The sequence below is a fragment of the Myotis myotis genome, unplaced genomic scaffold (genome assembly GCF_014108235.1).
Source record: "Myotis myotis isolate mMyoMyo1 unplaced genomic scaffold, mMyoMyo1.p scaffold_m19_p_3, whole genome shotgun sequence".
Lineage (NCBI taxonomy): Eukaryota > Metazoa > Chordata > Mammalia > Chiroptera > Vespertilionidae > Myotis > Myotis myotis.
In genome coordinates this window covers 196878137-196900937 of record NW_023416335.1, presented here as the reverse complement: position 1 = coordinate 196900937, position 22801 = coordinate 196878137, and the positions used below count along the sequence as shown (strand labels likewise).

The 22801-nt window shown below is 42.0% G+C and overlaps 1 protein-coding gene across 8 annotated transcripts in view; it reads right to left on the bottom strand.

Moving 5' to 3' along the window:
* Positions 1 to 22801, bottom strand: part of APAF1 (apoptotic peptidase activating factor 1) — an 85870-nt gene that overhangs the window by 29223 nt on the left and 33846 nt on the right. For 6 of the 8 annotated variants that reach the window (XM_036298246.1, XM_036298253.1, XM_036298245.1 and 3 more), the window contains 4 exons: positions 20602 to 20727; positions 12860 to 13021; positions 9086 to 9214; positions 2421 to 2546 (listed from right to left, as the gene is read on the bottom strand). In XM_036298246.1, coding sequence (XP_036154139.1) covers positions 2421 to 2546; positions 9086 to 9214; positions 12860 to 13021; positions 20602 to 20727 — 543 coding nt within the window. The remainder of the gene's footprint in view (positions 1 to 2420; positions 2547 to 9085; positions 9215 to 12859; positions 13022 to 20601; positions 20728 to 22801) is intronic. The other 2 variants (XM_036298250.1, XM_036298251.1) reach the window with 2 other exon arrangements.

Here is a 22801-nt window from a genome sequence, read left to right as displayed (position 1 = left end):
GTCCTCCTCAGGTAATTGGGGAGGCTGAACCACTGGGCCCTAGAGGACACTCAGCACAGAAAACCACTTTATCAACACAGGGAAGCATAAAAAATGCGGAGACCAAGAAAAAGGACACAAATGACAGAAATGGAGGAAAGCAAACTACTGGACATAGAGTTCAAAACCACACTTTTAAGGTTTTTCAAGAATATTCTAGAAACTGCCAGTAAACTTAATGAGATCTACAAGAAATCTAATGAGACCCTCGAGGTTGTGATAAAGGACCAACTAGAAATTAAGCATACACTGACTGAAATAAAGAATATTATACAGACTCCCAACAGCAGACTAGAGGATTGCAAGAATCAAGTCAACGATTTGAAATATGAAGAAGCAAAAAACACCCAACCAGAAAAGCAAAAAGAAAAAAGAATCCAAAAATATGAAGAATATGAATATAGTGTAAGGAGCCTCTGGGACAACTTCAAGCGTACCAACATCCGAATTATAGGGGTGCCAGAAGAAGAGAGAGAGCAAGATATTGAAAACCTATTTGAAGAAATAATGACAGAAAACTTCCCCTACCTGGTGAAAGAAATAGACTCACAAGTCCAGGAAGCGCAGAGAACCCCAAACAAAAGGAATCCAAAGAGGACCACACCAAGACACATCATAATTAAAATGCCAAGAGCAAAAGATAAAGAGAGAATCTTAAAAGCAGCAAGAGAAAGAAAGTCAGTCACCTGCAAGGGAGTACCCATACGACTGTCAGCTGATTTCTCAACAGAAACTTTGCAGGCCAGAAGGGAGTGGCAAGAAATATTCAAAGTGATGAATGCCAAGAACCTACAACCGAGATTACTTTATCCAGCAAAGCTATCATTCAGAACTGAAGGTCAGATAAAGAGCTTCACAGATAAGAAAAAGCTAAAGGAGTTCATCACCACCAAACCAGTATTATATGAAATGCTGAAAGGTATTCTTTAAGAAGAGGAAGAAGAAGAAAAAGGTAAAGATACAAATTATGAACAACAAATACACATCTATCAACAAGTGAATCTGAAAATCAAGTGAATAATCTGATGAACAGAATGAACTGGTGATTATAATAGAATCAGGGGCATACAAAGGGAGTGGACTGGCTATTCTTGGGGGGGAAAGGGGTGAGGGGATGCGGGAAGAGACTGGACAAAAATCGTGCACCTATGGATGAGGACAATAGGTGGGGAGTGGGGGGGGGGTAGGGTGGGAACTGGGTGGAGGGGAGTTATGGGGGGGGGAAGAGGAACAAATGTAATAATCTGAACAATAAAGATTTAATTTAAAAAAATAAATAAAAGAGCCTTTGAACAGCAAAAAAAAAAGACTGTTGTGAGGATTAGCAAACACATGTACAGCACTTTGAATGACATCAGGCATACAGTATATACTACATGAATTTTAGTTACAATCTGTACAAAACACTGTACTAGATGCTACAGAGACAAACCAGAGTCCCTGGCCTCAACAAATTTATCATTTAAAATATGTGCACAAGTCAGAAGAGCAACAGAGTATTAGAAGTGAGGAGTAAATCAAATGTATACTGAAGTCCAAGGCAGGATTTGGTAAGTACCATAAGAAAATGACTTAGAGTTACAGTCCCCCAAATGAAACACTAGGAAAGGCTTCAGAGGAGTCTTGTGGCTTGTAGGACCGTTAAGATTTTAATAAGGAGAGGTACGGAGAAGTCAGGTATTCCAAACACAAGAAACCACATAAGCAAAAGTAAAGAGGCAAGGAACTATATGCTTGGGGAAATGTGAGCAGTTTAGTGTAGGTCACCTATAGAAATAAACTAGAAGACAGACTGCAGCAGAATGAGGCCATACTGTAGAAAAATTTGATAGGAGACTTAGTACACATTTACTTTGGTATGCAAAGGAGCCACTATCTGGTTGTTGTTTTAGCAAAAATGACATGGCTATATACACATAAGGAAAATATCTTAGAAGCAACACGTAGAAAACCAAGGCAGAATCTAATACAAGAGAGGCAACAGGTAATGAGTATTTAAACTTGAAATGGAAAAGTAGAAATAAATGATAGAAAATGGAAAGGTAGGATCCATTGGATTTGGCAAGAAACTATATGTGGGAATTCAAGGTAGAGGAAATAGTCAATACTACTCTGAGGAATAAAATGTAACATATTTAAATTAACCAAAATACAGTTTAATCACTGGACTCCTCCAGCACCTGGCCCATAGTAATATTCAATGAACATGTCCTAAATGAATGAAACTGTTATGTCCACATAACAGCACTTTTCAAGGATAAATCTAAATGTACTGGTTTCCTATTTCACTTCCCCCGATACAGCCCATCAATTTCTTAATTTGTAGGAGGTTTAGCTTACCATCAATAAATGTCTAAAACAAAAATGTCAGTATTTCTCACCCTGATTGTTTGGTCATCAGAAGATGTCAAAAACGATGATCCATCAGGAGAAAACATCACACAATGAACCCAACTTAAATGTCCTCTGCAATCAGCCACTTTTAAACAGGAGTCCACATTCCACAACTACAGAATAAGTACAGCATACAGGAAGTCACAATCATAAGCATTTTATATAAGTACTAGAGGCCCAATGCACGAAATTCGTGCAAGGGGCTCAGCCTTCGCAGCCCTGGTTTCGTCCAGAAGGACATCCGGAAGGTCGTTCGGCTGTTCAGTCTAATTAGCATATTACACGTTCATTATTATCCTATCTAATAAAAGAGAAACATGGTAATTAGCCATACCTCCGCTACCATTCCCATTGGCTAATCAGGGAGATATGCAAATTAACTGCCAGCCAAGATGGCAGCCGGCAGCCAGGCAGCTTGAAGCTAACATGAGGCTTGTTTGCTTCAGTGACGGAGGACTCCAATGTTCCCCGCCTACCTTGCCGGCCTCTGAGCTTGCAGTTTGAAACATTGTTACAAATTTAGAAGCTAAACAAAACCCCAGAAACCTGCTTTCAGCCAGCGGGGATCTCAGAGCTGGAGTTGAAACAGTGTTTCGATTATAGAACCCAAACAAACCAGATACCTGCTTTCAGCAGCCAAGCCTCAGAGCTAAAGCTGTCCCAGAATAAAAAAAAAAAGAAAAAAAGGAGCAGTTGGGAGCTTCAGTCACCTGCCAGCCTGAAAACAGCCCTCAGCCCCTCACTCAGACTGGCCAGGCACCCCAGTGGGGACCCCCACCCTGAAGGGTGTGTGAACAGCTGCAAACAGCCATCAGCCCCTCACCCAGGCTGGCCAGGCACCCCAGTGGGGACCCCACCCTGATCCAGGACACCCTTCAGGGCAAACCAGCCAGCCACCACCCGTGCACCAGGCCTCTATCCTATATAGTAAAAGGGTAATATGCCTCTCAGCACCGGGATCAGCGGAGCCACAAGGCCTCCAGGCACCGGGATCAGTGTGACAGGGGGCAGCACCCAAACTACCTGATCGCCCTGTGGCTCTGTGTGTGACAGGGGGCAGGGCCACAACCTCCCTATCCACCCTGCTCTGTTCGTGACACAGGAAGGCGCCCCAACCCCCTGATCAGCCCTGCTCTGTGCCTGATAGGGGGGAGCTCCCCAACCCCCTGATCACCCTGCGGCTCTGTGTGTGACAGGGTGTGGCAACCCAAACCCCCCCCACACACAGGCCCTGCTCTGTGTGTGACAGGGTAGAGCCATAACCTCCCCATCGGCCCTGCCCTGATTGTGACAGGGTGCGGCGCCCCAACCCCCTGATCCACCCTGCTGTGTGTGACAGGGGGCGGTGCCCCAACTCCCCTATCGGCCCTACTCTGTGAGTGACAGGGGGGAGCTCCTCAACCCCATGATCGGCCCTGCTCTGTGCGTGACAGGGGGGAGCTCCCCAACCCCCTGATGGGCCCTGCTCTGTGCGTGACGGGGGGAGCTCCCCAACCCCCTGATCGACCCTACTCTGTGCGTGACAGGGTACGGAGCCCCAACCCACCTGATGGGCCCTACTCTGTGAGTGACAAGGGGCAGCGCCCCAACCACCTGATCCGCCCTGCTCTGTGCGTGACAGGGGGTGGCGCCACAACCTCCCCATCGACCCTGCCTTGAGTGTGACAGAGGGCAGTGCCCCAAGCCCCCAATTGGCCCTACCCTGAGCATGACTGAAGGAGGCATCGCAACCTCCTGATCCACCCTGCTATGTGCATGACACAGGGCGGCGCCCCAACTCCCCAATCGGCCCTGCTCTGAGCCTGACCAGGGGCTGCACCTAGGGATTGGGCATGCCCTCTGCCACCCGGGAGCAGGCCTAAGCCAGCAGGTCGTTGTCTCCCAAGGGGTCCCAGACTGTGAGAGGGCACAGGCCAGGCTGAGGGAACCCCCCCTTCCCCCCAGTGCACAAATTTTTGTGCACCGGGCCTCTAGTAGATAATAAATGACTTGTGCAGACTATTCATTGATTTCATTATTTTTTTTATTTATTTATTTATTTATTTATTTATTTTTATGTTCACCCTAGGATATGTTTATTAATTTGAGAGGAAGGGGGGCAGAGAGAGAGAAAAAAACATTTATTATTGCCTCGGTACACATCCGAACTAGGGATAGGACCCACAACCTAGGTGTATGCCCTAACTAGAATCAAACCATAACCTTTTGGTGCATGGGACAACACTCCAACCAACTGAGCCACCTGGTCAGAGCATTTTATTATTTTTTATCGCAAAAAACTGGAAACAACTCAAATGACCAACAGGACCAACTGAATAAATTACATATATTACCCACTGAATGGATTACTATGAGGACAAAAACAGTAATGAGAAAAGCATCCTGATAATGACTAGTTTCTGGGCAATGCTGTTTACAAAAACAAAGCAGAGTATATATATTTCTGTAGAAGAATACATACATATATGTATATACACACTATGCAATATAAAAAAATAAGAAACGGTAAATATATAAATGTATACAAATGTGGAGATAAACAGTACGTATAAATACTTGCTTATATATGCAAAAAGAAACATTGGAATGTTAAACAAAAACCAAAATGGTTATCTATGGACAGGGTGGAAAAGAGTGGACGGGAAGGGATAATGATGAAAGCAAGACTTCTCTGAGTATAACTTATTATAAAGCTTTGGTGTAGAATCATGCAAACGTTTTATGTGTTTTTTAAAAATCAATTTAAAAAAATAGATAAACACAAGAAGCTTCTATATTCAGACTATTTTCCACTGTCATCTAATCCTCATTTTAACTGATTGCAAAATCCTATAACAAATGAAGGTACTAATTGTACATGTACACATTTCTCCTGTTATTCATGCTTGTTACAAATTGTCAGTGTCTACCACCAGCCTGGCTGTATTCTGTCCTCAGTACTGCTGTAAATGACTCAAATATATTCCAGTCTAATGAAGTACCATATGTGCCCGAGTTCCTCTCATTACACTCTGAATTAGAGACCTACTTTATGATTTCAGAATAGCATGGACAAACAAGTGCTTCATCACATGCCCAGTGGTTTTCAATCAGTGAGTTCTATGGCTACAAATTAAGTACATGAAATTTTCTCTGCCTTATCTCTAGAGTCCAAGGTGGGACACAGAGATGAAAGTGGTTACACTACTGAAAAATCTCCCTTGAAATCCTTCCCTCTCTTCCTTTTTAGTTCTCCCCCCATCATTTCTTTGTTACCCGGAGCCTCCCAAACCTCATCTCTGTATTTCAAGAAGAAAAGATAATGTTCCCAGGAGCTTTCTAAGAATAGGATACAGATTTTAGAAGTTACAGGGAAAGCAGAAAGATGGGTTGCATCTCCACACCTCCTAAAAAATCCTGACAAAACCCAGAGCAGGCCCTAACCAGGTGACTGGTTGGTTGGTGCATTGTCCCCTACACCAAAAAGTTTGCAGGTTCGATCTCTACTCAGGGCACGTAAGAGAGGCAACAGACCGATATTTCTCTCTCACACTGATGTTTCTTTCTCTCCCTTTCTCACTGTCCAAAATCAATAATAATAATGATTTGTTTTAAAAAAACACACGTATATTCTCAGGTGAGGATTAAAAAAAAAAAATCCAGAAAGGGGAAATTTCCAACCACACCTACCTTGAGGATCTCCAGGTAAGGTGCAAGATTCCTAGCAGATCTGAAAATTTCAATCCAAGGCCTCTACCAAAGAGAACACTGCCCACAGCACCCTACTCCCCACTGTTTCAAATAGGACGAGTTTGTTCACACTCACTGCCTCTGCTCCCACTGGAACGATTCTTGGCAGGGAAATTCTAATCACACTGCTGAACTTAGAATTACGAGGAACTTACAGAACTCATCCATCACTCTCATTTCATCTGTCTCTCCATACTGAATGCCTATAGTTCAGCAACTCTCTCTCTCTCACACGTACACACATACACATACACACAGACACACACACACACACACACACCCCTTCAGAGTAGGGCAAGATTGGCAAACTCACTAAAAATTGCTGAAATAAGCACAGAACACTGAAGAAGTGCTTGCAGTAGTCAAGCTTCCTTTGAAGAGAACCTGTGAACCAAATTATTTTCCAGATAAAGGCCCATCCTCATTTTCATGGGCTGTAATCAGAAAGGACTTCAAATTACCTGGTAGTAAGAACGACTTAAGAAATGGGTAGTAACAAAGCATGGAAAAACCATCTTTGGAAGAAAAATATCAGGGAATTCATTGCTTTTTAAAAAAATATACCAATTCACTGGGTAGGATTCTTCCAGGGCCAGAGGCACAGACTCTGAATATAAACCTATGAGGTTAAGTTCTAAATTACAAACAAAAGAGTCATTTTATTCATTAGTGCTTAGCTATGAACATCCTACATTAACCAATTATAAATATACTAGAGGCCCAGTGCACAAAAATTTGTGCACTCGGGGGGGAGGGGGGTCCCTCACCCCGGCCTGTGCCCTCTCACAGTCTGGGACCCCTCGGGAGATAACGACCTGCTGGCTTAGGCCTGCTCCTGGGTGGCAGAGGGCAGGCCCAATCCCTAGGTGCAGCCCCTGGTCGGGCTCAGAGCAGGGCCGATTGGGGAGTTGGGCGCCTTCCCCTGTCATGCACAGAGCAGGGAAGATTGGGAGGTTGCGATGCCACCTTCAGTCACGCTCAGAACAGGGCCGATTGGGGAGTTGGGGCGCCGCCCCGTGTCATGCACAGAGCAGGGCAGATTGGGAGGTTGCGATGCCACCTTCAGTCACGCTCAGGGTAGGGCCAATTGGGGGGTTGGGGCACCGCCCCCTGTCACATTCAAGGCAGGGCCAATCAGGGGGTTGGAGCGCCACCTCCTATCACGCACAGAGCAGGGCCAATCAGGGGGTTGGGGCGCTGCCCCCTGTCACTCACAGAGCAGGGCCCATCAGGGGGTTGGGGCACCACCCCCTGTCACGCACAGAGCAGGGCCCATCAGGGGGTTGAGGAGCTCCCCCGTCACTCACAGAGTAGGGCTGACAGGGGAGTTGGGGCACCGCCCCCTGTCACACACAGAGCAGGGCCGATGAGGGGGTTGGGGCGCTGCCACTGTCACACTCAGGGCAGGGCCGATGGGGAGGTTATGGCTCTACCCCATCACACACAGAGCAAGGTCCGTGGGGGGGGTTGGGGCGCCGCCCTCTATCACCCACAGAGCAGGGCCGATCAGGGGGTTGGGGCGCCACCACTCTCACACTCAGGGCAGGGCCGATGGGGAGGTTATGGCTCTACCCCGTCACCCACAGAGCAGGGCCCGTGGGGGTGGGGGGGAGGGTTGGGGTGCTGCACCCTGTCACACACAGAGCAGGGCCAATCAGGGTTGGGGCGCCGCACCCTGTCACACACAGAGCCGTAGGGCGATCAGGGGGTTGGGGAGCTCCCCCCTATCAGGCACAGAGCAGGGCTGATCAGGGGGTTCGGGCGCCTTCCCCTGTCACGAACAGAGCAGGGTGGACAGGGAGGTTGTGGCCCCACCCCGTCACACACAGAGCCACAGGGCGATCAGGGGGTTTGGGCGCTGCCCCCTGTCATGCTGATTCCGGTGCTGGGAGGCATATTACCCTTATATAGGATAGAGGCCTGGTGCATGGGTGGGGGCCGGCTGGTTTGCCCTAAAGGGTGTCCTGGATCAGGGTGGGGGTCCCCACTGGGGTGCCTGGCCAGCCTGGGTGAGGGGCTGATGGCTGTTTGCAGCTGGTCACACACCCTTCAGGGTGGGGGTCCCCACTGGGGTGCCTGGCCAGTCTGGGTGAGGGGCTGAGGGCTGTTTTCAGGCTGGCGGGTGACTGAAGCTCCAAACTGCTCCTTTTTTTCTTTTTTTTTTATTCTGGGACAGCTTTAGCTCTGGCTCCAGCTCTGAGGCCTCTGCTGCTGAAAGCAGGTATCTGGTTTGTTTGGGTTCTATAATCGAAACACTGTATTAACTCTAGCTCTGAGATCCTGGCGGGCTGAAAGCAGGTTTCTGGGGTTTTGTTTAGCTTCTATATTTGTAACAATGTTTCAAACTGCAAGCTCAGAGGCCGGCAAGGCAGGCGGGGAACATTGGAGTCCTCTGTCACTGAAGCAAGCAAGCCTCATGTTAGCTTCAAGCTGCCTGCATATCGCCCTGATTAGCCAATGGGAAGGGTAGCAGATGTACGGCTAATTACCATGTTTCTCTTTTATTAGATAGGATCTTCCATCTGATCCTTCTCAGTGATCTAAGAAATCTGAACTGGACTCAGCTCTCATCATTACTTTTACAGAAGAGCCTATGCCTATTGTTTAAGAGATGCTTTGTTTCTGCTTCGAAAAACAGTGGTCATTCCACTGTTTCCTCAGACCATGGCACATACTACCCATCCAACAAATACTTGGTGAATAATACTGTCATCCCCAGTATGATTTGTCATACAGTCAAGTCTTTAACCTGCTAAAGTAATAAAGATAGCCATCTAGTTTAAAGCTACAAGTCATTATGCCATGAAGAAAATACAATTTCCCAAGCAAACATCCTCAGCAATTAATGGTTTAAGCAGCCCATTCTTCATCATCCTTGTACCTCTGGAGACCCAGACTTCACAGCGTAAATTCAATTACTCACCTCCACACAGTACTGGGATAAAGCCACCACTGCCAAATGGTTATGGGGGGAGAAGTCACAGTACCGGATGGTGCTATTATGGCCTATATGGATTTCTGTCAATAGGCCACTGGTATTAATGTCAAGAAGCTGTCAACATAAAAAAGAGAGAAGCTATGAAAGTAAAATATTTTTAAAAATAAGCTATATCCAAACTGAATCGAAATTTATTTCTAAAAGAATATCCCGCCATTTCAAATATAAAGTATAAACCCTGAAAATACACTATAATTACTGATAATTAGCATATTATTAACAGTCATAAGATATAAATCAATACATATATACTCTTAAAATATCACTCATCTTGAAACATGTTTCCTATAAAAGAAAGTTTATCACAGATGATCTCTCTGGCCTAGAGAGAAACAGAACCCCTGTGGAAAAAAAATGGAGTAGCCCAATTAACATATAGAGCAGTTCTTCCTAATGCTTGTTTATTCAAAAAAGAAAATGGATAATCACAAATGAAGATGATCAAAATAATATATTGCAGAGGATGAAATTAGTTCAATCATTTCTAGTTCTCTTCAGAGCTACCAAATTACTCCATTACAATCAATCATTTTCCCATTTTTTAACCAAAGAAGAGCTACTTTTGAGTAACTCAAACTTCATTTCAATTTTTGAAATATTTTTAAATGCTGAGTATACTCTTCAAAAATTTTTCCAAATGATACAAACACTGATACCAATATGTATACAGTATAGCAATGTAAGGGCAAGGCAGTCTTACAAAGGAAAATAAGCCATGAAAATGTCCTGGGAATGCAGCATGCACAGATGGTACGCAGCACAGCATCAGGGGTGAACCACAAAGGACAGGGAATCATACTTAAAATGCCTTCCAGGACAGGTCATTTTTAAAAATTAATGGCTGAGAGTGAGAGAGGAAACTTGGCAAATATGATATAGCCAGCTATCCTGATTATTGAGTAGCAAAAAGAAGATACCTAACAATAGGTGTGAACTAACAACACAAAAGAGTTGGAAAGAAATAAGAGGAGGGGAATGGAGAGACCAAAAGTAAGAAATTGGGATCTACATGTAGTTAAGGGCGATCTTAGGGTAGCTTTATTTTATTTTTAATATTTTTTTATTAGTGTCAGAGAGGAAGAGGAAGAGAGAGATAGAAACATCAATGATGAGAGAGAATCACTGATTGGCTGTCTCCTGCACATCCCCTACTGGGGATCGACCCCACAACCTGGGCATATGCCCTTGACCGGAATCGAACCTTCAGTTCACAGGTCGACGCTCTATCCACTGAGCCAAACCAGCTGGGGCGGGTAGCTTTATTTTAGCAGGTAAAATAAGGAACTGGTCTAGATTTTTAAAATAAGAAGGCATTTCATGCAATATAAAACTATTTCCCTCTCTCACTGTAACATATCTTCTAAAATGTTCAAATTCTGCTCAATACCATTAGTCACTACGGAAATGCAAATCAAGCTACAATGGGATACCACTTCATGTAATAGCGTGATTATAACACAATAAAGGAAAAATAAGTGTTGACAAGGATATGGAAAAATTGGAACTGTTGTACATTGCTAATGGGGATATAAATGGTGCAGATGCTATGGAAAAATGTGGTGGTTCCTCAAAAAGCTAAGTACAGAATTGCCCTATGACCCAGCACTTCCATCTCCAGGTACATACACAAAAGAATTGAGAATAGAGGATCAAACAGATACTTGCATTCCAATGTTCATAGCAACATTACTCATAATAGCCAACAGCTGAAAACAACCCAAATGTCCATCAGCAAATGAAAGGATAAAATGTGATCTATCCATAGAATGAAAAATTAGGTAGCCATAAAAGTTCTGGTACATGTTCCAATATGGATGAACCTTGAAAATAGTATGCTAAATGAAATAAACCAGACACAAAAGGTTCAATATTTTATGATTCCACTTACATTAAATAAGAATAGGCAAAATCAAAGATTAGATCAGAGGTCGCTAGAGATTCCAGGGAGAAGGGGATATGGAGTTTTTATACTAGTTATAGGGTTAGGGTTTCTGTTTGGAATGAAAAATATTTTTAGCAACAGTGGTGACAGTTGTACACTGCTGTAAATATGATTAATGTCACCAAGTTGTACATTTTAAAATGGTTAAAGTGGCAAATTTTACATCTATATATTTTATAACAAAAAATATTTGTAGTCTTCAAGTTGTAAATGTAGTGGTTTCTTTTCTGTTCTTATAGTCTTTCACAAATTTAAGACAAAAGGAGATATTTTTATTTAGTTTCCTGATAAAGGGGTATAAACCTATAAGCAGCCAAGATCCAAGGGTCACAGCTACTAGATCAATAATAATAACGTAAACAATACCTCAGTGAGTTTTTATATAACTATATGGTATATTTCAATGTGTTCTTTAAAATGTAATATCTGAAATGAGGGGGAAAGGGAGAAGTTAGTAAAAGAATATAGACTTTCAGTTATAAGATGAATAAGGTCTTAGGATCTAATGTATAACATGTGACTATAGTTAAGAACACTATTGCATAACTGAAATTTCTGAAGAGAATAAAACTTAAATGTTCTCATCAAAAAAAGGTAAACATGTGAGATAACAGTTGTATTATTTTGATTGGGGGAATCCTTTCATAGTGTATAGTGATATATCAAATCATCACATTATACACTTCAAATATCTTTTATTTTATTTGTCAATTATACCTCAATAAAGCTAAAAATAAAACTGTAATATCTCTTATTCAAATCTTCTAAAATTACTGTTAGAATGTAATGTTGCTGAGCCATAAAATCTGGCTCTCCAAGTCATGATGTAACTTTGAACAAATTCCTTGGCTGTTCTAAACCTAATTTGTCTCATTATTATCATTGGGCAATTGCAATCTGCTTGTCCCTTGGGTATTTATATGAAAAGAAATTACAAATATAAGCTATTATTAGATTTGAAAGAGGAGGAAGGCATTTCCTTGTCTTTTACTTTTTTTGCATATCTTCCTCATTTACTTCATAGAAATCTCACAATTGTCTTCAGGCACTGATGAATATTTTTTGCTTATCAGTCACAAAATCACAAAATTTTAGGGGTAAGAAAGCACTCTGAAAATCACCTAAATCCTGGCCAGGTGGTTGGGGCGTCATCCTGTACACCGAAGGGTTGCAGGTTCGATTCCTGGTCAGGGCATGTACCCAGGTTTCGAGTTTGATCCCTAGAGTTCGGGTGCTTACAGGAGGAAGCCAATTAAGGTTTCTCTCTCTCTCTCTCTCTCTCTCTCTCTCTCTCTCTCTCTCTCTCTCTCTCTGGCTCTCTCCTTCCCTCTATCTCCAAGATCAATGAAAACATGTCCTCAGGTGAGGATTAAAAAAAAAGTTTTAATCACCTGAATCAACATATTCAACATTTTAAAACAACAACAAGAAGTGATACAGAAAGTATTCTATGCTCTTAATAAATCCGAGGAACACTGGATTAAACAACACCAATTGTTTCTGTACTGTAGGACTTCTTGAAGCCTTAAATAGGTTAGTACACACTAATTACTTATAAGAGGGAAGCAATACATGCCATTCCTAAACCTGTATGACCATGGAGACCTTTTCTCACAAGGCCTATCGACATCCCCTAGAGCACAGAGCTAAATCATGTAGCTATACTTTATTTATTTCAATAAACAATGTAAAAATGCAAAAATCAACAGAAGTTTTAATTTTCTTTAAATTTGGCTTTTTAAAATACTGGTACTTACAAAGATTTTATTTTTTGCTGCCACCATTATCTTAGAACCGTCAGAAGACCACGAACAACATTTCACGATCACTTCTATATCCTCTTGAGGCTCCTCTGAACTTAGGAAGAACTGCTTCACATTAATGCTTTTCCTCTCATTTGCTGATTTCACATCCCAAAGCTTTAATTACAAACATAACCAAAACATTTTAAGTTTATTTTAATCTCAAATCACACCTCTAGGATGCCACCAGGATTAAATATCCCGCAAACTACTCACTTTACCTAATGATTATTTTTATTTATTATTTTTATAAAACTTTTAAATTAAGAACTCCAGTTTCATTCAGTATATTCCTAAAAAGAAAACAATTAGAAGCACTGCCTGAAATGCAGAATGGAAAACTAAATAAAATGTTCAAAGAGCCTTGCATGTGTGGAGAAAGCTGTGTGGACAGTAGGATGAGCTTGGAAGAAAAGTGAGATGAAGACGAACAACTTGCCACTGCTGCCCTCTGCTGTGCCACGTGTGAAATGCGCTTCACATCTACTGCATGACAGCATGCAGTAGATGTGAACACAGGACCCAGTCCAAGCCAAGTTATAACCTAGCATCCAGAGACACCATTCTGCAAAAAGGGAAATTAGAAGATATGCTGAAAGCTCTGCCTGGAAATGTTCTCAGAACTTTTTAGACAGACATACTCTACCGATAGAAGACTGAAGATTTTTCTCTGAATACCCCATCAGATCAACACAAAAGATCTAAAGAGTCTGACATCAGGAATTCAACATTAAAAATGACAGCCAGCCCGGCTGGCATGGCTCAGTGGTTGAGTGTTGACCTGTGAACCAGAAGGTCATGGTTCAATTCCTGGTCAGGGCACATGCCTGGGTTACAGGCTCAGTCCCCAGTGGGGATGTAGAGGAGGCAGCCGATCAACGATTCTCTCTCATCATTGATGTTTCTATCTCTCTCTCCCTCTCCCTTCCTTTCTGTAATCAATAAAAATATTTATTTTATTAAAATTAAAATTAAGGAAGATTCAACCAGAGGATCAGTATCAAGAGAATTTACCTTGCTATAATTTAGGAGTCACCTAGTAGCTTTAACGTATCTCCTTTTCTAGAGAATCTAACAAAAAAAGTGCCCAAAGGGGTTCAAGTATTTCCTTGGAAGAGTTATATGCCAATACAATGAATTGTTTGCATGTTTTAAGTTTAACTGTGTTCTATGAACATCAAAGAGATACAACAAGAAGATGACAAGGTCTCTGCCAATCATAAACCTATATTCAACCTTACCAGAGAAATACAAGACACATGAAAATGACTGAACTAAACAGAAAACATTTACAAGTAGACATCGGAAGACAAACCAAGCAATTGCCTTTCTTTCTTCCTCTCTTTCTTTTCTCTCTTCTCCCTTCCTTCCTTCCTTTTCCTTCCTTCCTTCCTTCCTTCCTTCCTTCCTTCCTTCCTTCCTTCCTTCCTTCCTTCCTTCCTTCTTTCTCTTTCCTCCCTCCCTCCCTCACTCCCTTCCTTCCTTTTTCTTTCTTTCATTTATCTATTTACCTACCTACCTACCAACATAGGTATACAGATAGATACGTACATATATACTCAAAACCAGATGGATGTTATAAAAGAATACTTTCTGAAGAAGGCTTTGCATAGTTTTAAAGGTCATTAAAAACTATGGACAAGTAAACTGTAGGCAAAAAAACAAAACACACAAAAAAAACACTAAGAACTAAAAGAAACATATATAGAAACACTAGCTGAAATAAGCCCTCAAAATTACCCTGCCTAGAAGTGACAATTAGTGCTTAATATATGGGAGGGAGAATACAGAAATTTGATAGGAGATATGAAGCTGTATTACAAAGCCACTGTTCTCAAAACTGCCTGGTACTGGCACAAGAACAGACATATAGATCAATGGAATATAATAGAGAACCCAGAAATCGACCCGAACCAATATGCTCAATTAATATTTGACAAAGGAGGCAAGAACATACAATGGAGTCAAGACAGTCTCTTCAATAAATGGTGCTGGGAAAATTGGACAGATACATGCAAAAAAATGAAACTAGACCACCAACTTACACCATACACAAAAATAAACTCAAAATGGATAAAGGACTTAAATGTAAGACGGAAAACCATAAAAATACTAAAGGAATCCAAAGGCAACAAAATCTCAGACATATGCCGAAGCAATTTCTTCACCGATACATCTCCTAGGGCAGTGATGGCGAACCTTTTGAGCTCGGCGTGTCAGCATTTTGAAAAACCCTAACTTAAATCTGGTGCCGTATCACATATAGAAATTTTTTGATATTTGCAACCATAGTAAAACAAAGACTTATATTTTTGATATTTATTTTATACTAGAGGCCCGGTGCACAAAAATTTGTGCACTGGGGGGCGGGGGGTCCCTCAGCCCGGCCTGTGCCCTCTTGCAGTCTGGGACCCCTCGGGGGATGACCACCTGCTGGCTTAGGCCCGCTCCCCGGGGGATTGGGCCTAAGATGGCAATCAGACATCCCTCTGGCAGCCCGGCAGCCCTCGGGGGATATCCACTTGCCAGCAGGGAGCAGACCTAAGCTGCAGTCAGACATCCCTAGCGCTGCTGAGGAGGCAGGGGAGGCTCCCACCACCACCGCTGTACTGGCAGCCATCAGCCTGGCTTGTGGCTGAGCAGAGCTCCCCCATGTGGGAGCGCACTGACCACCAGAGGGCAGCTCCTGCATTGAGCATCTGCCCCTTGGTGGTCAGTGTGTGTCATAGTTCTAGTCATTCCCAGTCTTTCTGCTGTTAGGGTCAGTTTGCATATTACCCTTTTACTATATAAGATAGAGGCCTGGTGCATGGTTGGGGGCCGGCTGGTTTGCCCTGAAGGGTGTCCCGGATCAGGATGGGGGTCCTGCTTGGGTGCCTGGCCAGCCTGGATGAGGGGCTGATGGCTGTTTTCAGGCTGGCCACACCCCCTTTAGGGTGGGGGTCCCCACTGGGGTGCCTGACCAGCCTGGGTGAGGGGCTGAGGGCCGTTTTCAGCCTGGCCGGTGACTGAAGCTCCCAGCCTCTCCTTTTTTTCTTTTCTTTTTTTTTTTTATTCTGGGATTTATTTACCTTCTATAATTGAAACTTCATTGCTGTCACTGGAGCTGAGAGCCAGCTCCAGCTCTGAGGCCACAGCCTGCTGAAAGCAGGTATCTGGGGTTTGTTTAGCTTCTATAATTGAAACTTTGTTGCTGTCACTGGAGCTGAGAGCTGGGCCATGGCAGGCAGGGAACCTTGGGTTCCTCCATTACTGGAGCAAGCAAGCCTCCTGCTCGCTTCAGCTGCGTGGCTGCCGGCCGCCATCTTGGTTGGCGGTTATTTTGCATATCACCCTGATTAGCCAATGGGAAGCGTAGTGAAGGTACGGTCAATTACCCTTTTTGTCTTTTATTAGATAGAATATTTAAATGCCATTTAACAAAGAAAAATTAACCAAAAAAATGAGTTCGCGTGTCACCTCTGACACGCATGTCATAGGTTCGCCATCACTGTCCAAGGGCATTGGAAACTAAAGAGAAAATAAACAAATGGGATTACATCAAAATATAAAGCTTCTGCACAGCAAAAGAAACCATCAACAAAACAACAAGAAAGCCCACTGCATGGGAGAACATATTTGCCAAGGGTTTAATCTCCAACATGTACAAGGAACTCATACAACTTAACAAAAGGAAGATAAACAATCCAATCAAAAAATGGGCAACAGACCTAAATAGACACTTTTCAAAAGAGGACATTCAGAAAGCCAAGAGACATATGAAAACATGCTCAAAGACACTAATCATCCGAGAGATGCAAATCAAAACGACAATGAGGTACCATCTCACACCTGTCAGAATGGCTATCATCAACAAATCAACAAACAACAAGTGCTGGAGAGGATGTGGAGAAAAAGGAACACTTGTGCACTGCTGGTGGGAATGCAGACTGGTGTAGCCACTATGGAAGACAGTATGGAGTTTCCTCAAAAAGTTAAAAATGGAACTCCCATTTGACCCATTAATCCCACTGCTAGGAATATATCTCAAGAAACCAGAAACGCCAATCAGAAAGGATATATGCACCCCTATGTTCATAGCAGCACAATTTACCATAGCTAAGATTTGGAAACAGCCTAAGTGCCCATCAACGGATGAATGGATTAGAAAACTGTGGTACATCTACACAATGGAATACTATGCTGCTGTAAAAAAGAAGGAATTCTTACCATTTGCAACAGCATGGATGGAACTGGAGAGCATTATGCTAAGTGAAATAAGCCAGTCAGTGAAAGAAAAATACCACATGATCTCACTCATTTATGGATAATAAAGAGCATTATAAACTGATGAACAAAAATAGATACAGGGGCAGAGCAGCATTAAACACACTGTCAAACTACAGCAGGAAGGTTGGGGAGTGTTGGGGGGGGGGGGGCAGTGGTAAGAGATCAACCAAAAGACTTGTATGCATGCATATAAGCATAACCAATGGACACAAGACACTGGGGGGTAGGGGAGGCTGGGGGAAGGTCAAGGGGCAAAAAAAAGGAGACAAATGTGCTACTCTTTGTAATATTTTAAGCAATAAAAAAAAGAGAGAGAGAGAGAAAAAAAATACCTTAATCATCAAAAAGAAAAAAAAGAAATTTGATAGGAACAGAGGCAGCAGAATGATGGAAGGTGAAGAGCCTTCGAATTAATACCTAATGAACCTGGGTTATCACAATTTATAACATGGTACCTTTTCACCCAGCTAAAAGTGGCAAGATGAAAATAGAGGTAGGGAGGATTCTCTAGCAGCTCTGCAATGGGCTAAGGAGGAATGAAGAGTGCATCTTAGAAAGCTGCTATTAGACATGAGGGATGACTGCAGGAACCCACAGCAAACACTATAGAATGGGAGGGGAAAGGTAGACCAAAAGACAAGGAAGTCAAAGGTGGGTTGGACTTTTTTTTTTTTTACCATATACAATCTTTTTTAAAAAATTTTTAGAGAGAACCAAGATGGCGGCATAGGTTAACGCCGGAGTTTGCTGCCTTGAACAACTACTTCAAAAGTGAAACTAAAAGACGGAACGGACATCACCCCGAACCACAGGAACGCTGGCTGAGTGGAAGTCCTACAACTAGGAGGAAAGAGAAACGCATACGGACACTCAGAGGAGGCGCAGTGCAGAAGTCAAATTCTGAGGTGCGGAGTGCGCAGAGCGGGCTGGCGGCGGAGGGCGCGGTTGGAGTTTTCAATCGGGAGGGAGTCGCAGACTCTGAGCTCCAGATCCGGGCGAGTCTTTAGCGACCCAGACTCAAACAGGAGAAGCGGGACTGTCTGGCTTCGGTCAGAGCGAGTGCAGCTTTCTCTCCGAGCTTTGCAGCGGGTGCTGGGACTCTGAGAGGCAGAGCCCCTGGGGACAGGACTGAGAGCTGCCATAACTGCTCTCTCCGGCCCACCCTGTTGATCCTGTGCGACCCGCCCCGCCCAAGCCCTGCACAGAGGCATTTGCTGGATAGCCTCAGGCAAAGGCTAGATTAGCACCTCCCTAGAGGACAGAAGTTCTCTCACTGCAGACACAGCTGATTCTCATAGCCACTTGGCCTGGAGGTCAAACCCTCCCTGGTATTAGCTACAACAATCAAGGTTTAACTATAAGACTGCGCACAAAGACCACTAGGGGGTGCACCAAGGAAGCATAACAAAATGCGGAGACAAAGAAACAGGACAGAATTGTCAATGGAAGATATAGAGTTCAGAACCACACTTTTAAGGTCTCTCAAGAACTGTTTAGAAGCCGCCGATAAACTTAATGAGATCTACAAGAAAACCAATGAGACCCTCGATCTTATATTGGGGAACCAACTAGAAATTAAGCATACACGGGCTGAAATAACGAATATTATACAGACTCCCGACAGCAGACCAGAGGAGCGCAAGAATCAAGTCAATGATTTGAAATGTGAGGAAGCAAAAAACACCCAACCGGAAAAGCAAAATGAAAAAAGAATCCAAAAATGCGAGGATAGTGTAAGGAGCCTCTGGGACAGCTTCAAGCGTACCAACATCAGAATTATAGGGGTGCCAGAAGGTGAGAGAGACCAAGATATTGAAAACCTATTTGAAGAAATAATGACAGAAAACTTCCCCCACCTGGTGAAAGAAATGGACTTACAGGTCCAAGAAGCGCGGAGAACCCCAAACAAAAGGAATCCAAAGAGGACCACACCAAGACACATCATAATTAAAATGCCAAGAGCAAAAGATAAAGAGAGAATCTTAAAAACAGCAAGAGAAAGAAACTCAGTTACCTACAAGGGAATACCCATACGACTGTCAGCTGATTTCTCAACAGAAACTTTGCAGGCCAGAAGGGAGTGGCAAGAAATATTCAAAGTGATGAATACCAAGAACCTACAACCAAGATTACTTTATCCAGCAAAGCTATCATTCAGAATTGAAGGTCAGATAAAGAGCTTCACAGATAAGGAAAAGCTAAAGGAGTTCATCACCACCAAACCAGGATTATATGAAATGCTGAAAGGTATCCTTTAAGAAGAGGAAGAGGAAGAAAAAGGTAAAGATACAAATTATGAACAACAAATATGCATCTATCAACAAGTGAATCTAAGAATCAAGTGAATAAATAATCTGATGAACAGAATGAACTGGTGATTATAATAGAATCAGGGGCATTGAAAGGGAGTGGACTGACTATTCTTGGGAGGGAAAGGGGTGTGGGGGATTCGGGAAGAGACTGGACAAAAATCGTGCACCTATGGATGAGGACAGTGGGTGGGGAGTGAGGGCGGAGGGTGGGGCGGGAACTGGGAGGAGGGGAGTTATGGGGGGGGGAAAAGAGGAACAAATGTAATAATCTGAACAATAAAGATTTAATTAAAAAAAAAAAATTTTTAATACATTTATTATTTTGCAGCACCAGTTTTCCACTGATGAAAACGACAAAGACATAATATAAAAACAGGTAATGAGTCATAGTGAAATAGAATATATTAAAATCAATAAATTTTACCAATGGAAAATACAAATGTGACAAAGTTTGTAACACGTTCATAGCCGAGACACAGAAGCAATTCAAATATGTTAAGAAAAATTAATAAAAAATTAACAAAGGAAGAAAGGAGAATCAATAAACAGATTAGAATGATTGTAGAAACAAGAAAAAAAAAAGAATGAGATTATTGGAGAAGTTAGGTGAAATTTTGAGGAAGAATTTAGGTTTTTTAGAACTATAATTTAGGGCAGCGGTCACCAACCTTTCGGATCTCATGGGCCACCAGTGGTCCGTAAACCACTGGTTGGTGACCGCTGACTTAGGGGACTGAACTAAACTTTTTTCCTTAGCTCTGAGTTTTCCCCCAGTGAGACTTCTTAAAAAAAGGAAAATAATAACATAAAAGGCAGGATAAATAAATGATAAATAAAAGCAGAACCTTTACAAATTTGACCCCATAGAACTCAAAAGATTTTATGAAGTCATGAAATGAAATATATCTTAAAAATTAAGAAATCAAATTTATGAACTTTAAAGCATAAGGTAGTAAACCATGAATAAACAATCATTATGACAAGCAATTACAGTTACATTAAATAAGGTCCTGGAAGTTGAAGCTCTTTCTGCAGAAATGTGAAACAAGCCTAATTCATAACCCAATTCTAAGGCTATAAAATTACAACCCATTTTAATGATAAACAAAAACATACCTTTAATGTTCCATCAGCTGAACAACTAGCCAAAAACTTATCATCTGGTGAAAATCTGCAGTGATTGACTGAATTGGTATGGCCAAACATGGTATTTCGACATTCTTTTTGATCCAAATCCCAGAGCTATTTGAGAAAGATAAAAATATAACTAAAAAACTAATACTGAATGGAGGAAAGTTAGAAGTCATGTGAAGTTCTTTCTTCCATTTCACTTAAGCTTTTCCAGTTACAGGCAGATGTTCAATTCGCAGTAACACAAAGGGGAACTTGTGATTAACAAGTAAGGGCGCAACCCTTAGGTCAGCACCTAAATCCACTCAGGGACTCAAGGCTCGCCTGGACTTTTAGTTTGAGCACTAAGTAACTGAACAATTACTGCTTATTTTAACAAGGTGGTTTGGATTCATTATTATTCTACTCAGTTTTATAATAAGTAATATGCAAAATAAATCACCCCAAATTCTTTTAGATGCTAGATTACCCAACTCAAAAAGTGGTCATTTCTAAGATTTCCCAATGCAAACCTTGAGTGTGCTAAGCTAAAATCTATTAATGCTCTAAATAATGACTCAAAAGTACAAGGATAGCAAAGATAGATATACTAGTAAATATATGACAGGAAATATAAGGGGTTAGAAGAGTAAATTAAACAATACTTTCAGGAATCTATCAACCAAATTCAGCATGTGGGACATTACACAGGACAAATGATTCAATTTCTCTAACCAAACAATGGCATAAAAAATAGAGGCAGAGAGAAAGGGGAACTTTTATAGAATAAGCAAGACTTAAGAGGCATAATAACAATCAAATGCCACCTGAACTTCAGATTCTGACCCCAATCAACCCATGGTAGAAAGATATGTTTTGAGATTAATGGGGAAATGTGTACATGAAGTATTTGGGGGTGATATGAGATGATATCTAGGATTTGCTAAAAATGCTCTAGTCCAAAAAAAAATTGGGGTTTGTGGGAAAATAAAATAAGATTGGGAAAATGTTGATAATTGTTGGAGCTAGATGGTGGATAGCAGAGGAGTTCATTACTGTCTCCTCTCCTTTTGCGTATAGTTGAAAAGTATTTAAAAATGCAAATAAAGGGGACAATAGTAATCTCTGGTGATTTATGCCAACTAAACTAAACACAAAAGGGTAAACCAAGTATCCCCCACAATTAATTTAAATCTTTAGGAAATGATGAGTAAGTGAGGGAAGTCCTGTTCTTCACGGTCATCTCCATGCTTGGTTCCTTTATCCCAACCAGTACCAGGTAAACTCAGTTCCTCAGAGGAGCAAGTTACATGGGGGCAGCTTTAGACTTACATATTTTCATTGGCTTCTCTCAGTTCAAGAATCACAAGAAGTGAGTTCTAATAGCCCTCAGGATAATGCAGGTGTGGTCTTACAGTAAAACTTGTTCTTAATTAAAACTTTTGACTAACCAATAACCCCTTCCTACATCTTAGAGATTTTAGTCTACATTTAACAGAAGGAAATATATTGCCCTGGCCAGTGTGGCTCAGTTGGTTGTCTCATGCACTAAAGAGGTCACTGGTTTGATTTTGGTCAAGGCACATACCCGGGTTATGGGCTTGATCTCCAGTAGGGGGCATGCAGGAGGCAGCTGATCAATGATTCTCTCACATCATTGATATTTCTCTCTATCCCTCTCCCTTCCTCTCTCTAAAATCAATAAAAATGTATTTTAAAAATAATAATAAATAGCCCAGCCAGTGTGGCTCAATGGTTGAGCATTGACCTATGAACCAGGAGGTCACGGTTCGATTCCCAGTGAGAGCACATGCCCGGGTTGCGGACTTGATCCCTAGTGGGGGACATGCAGGAGGCAGCCGATCAATGATTCTTTCTCATCATGGATGTCTCTCTCCCTCTCCCTTCCTCTCTGAAATCAATAAAAATACATTTTAAAATAATAATAAATCAATGGAGGAAATATAAACTTCCTCACCCTACAAACTGTTAACAATAACATCAAAATTAGTCACATATACTACAAAAGTCATCTAGTTTTAGAAGTGGATTCATTCAAACAGAGCAGAGCTTTTCTGAAATGGTACAACAGTCTTATTTTTAAAGGTGGTTTACTCAATAGGGTGAGCTTTACTGAGTAAAAGTGACCTATAATGGTAAGATAATTTTATGCTACTATATTATTTTGATCCAATCTGGTGTTTTC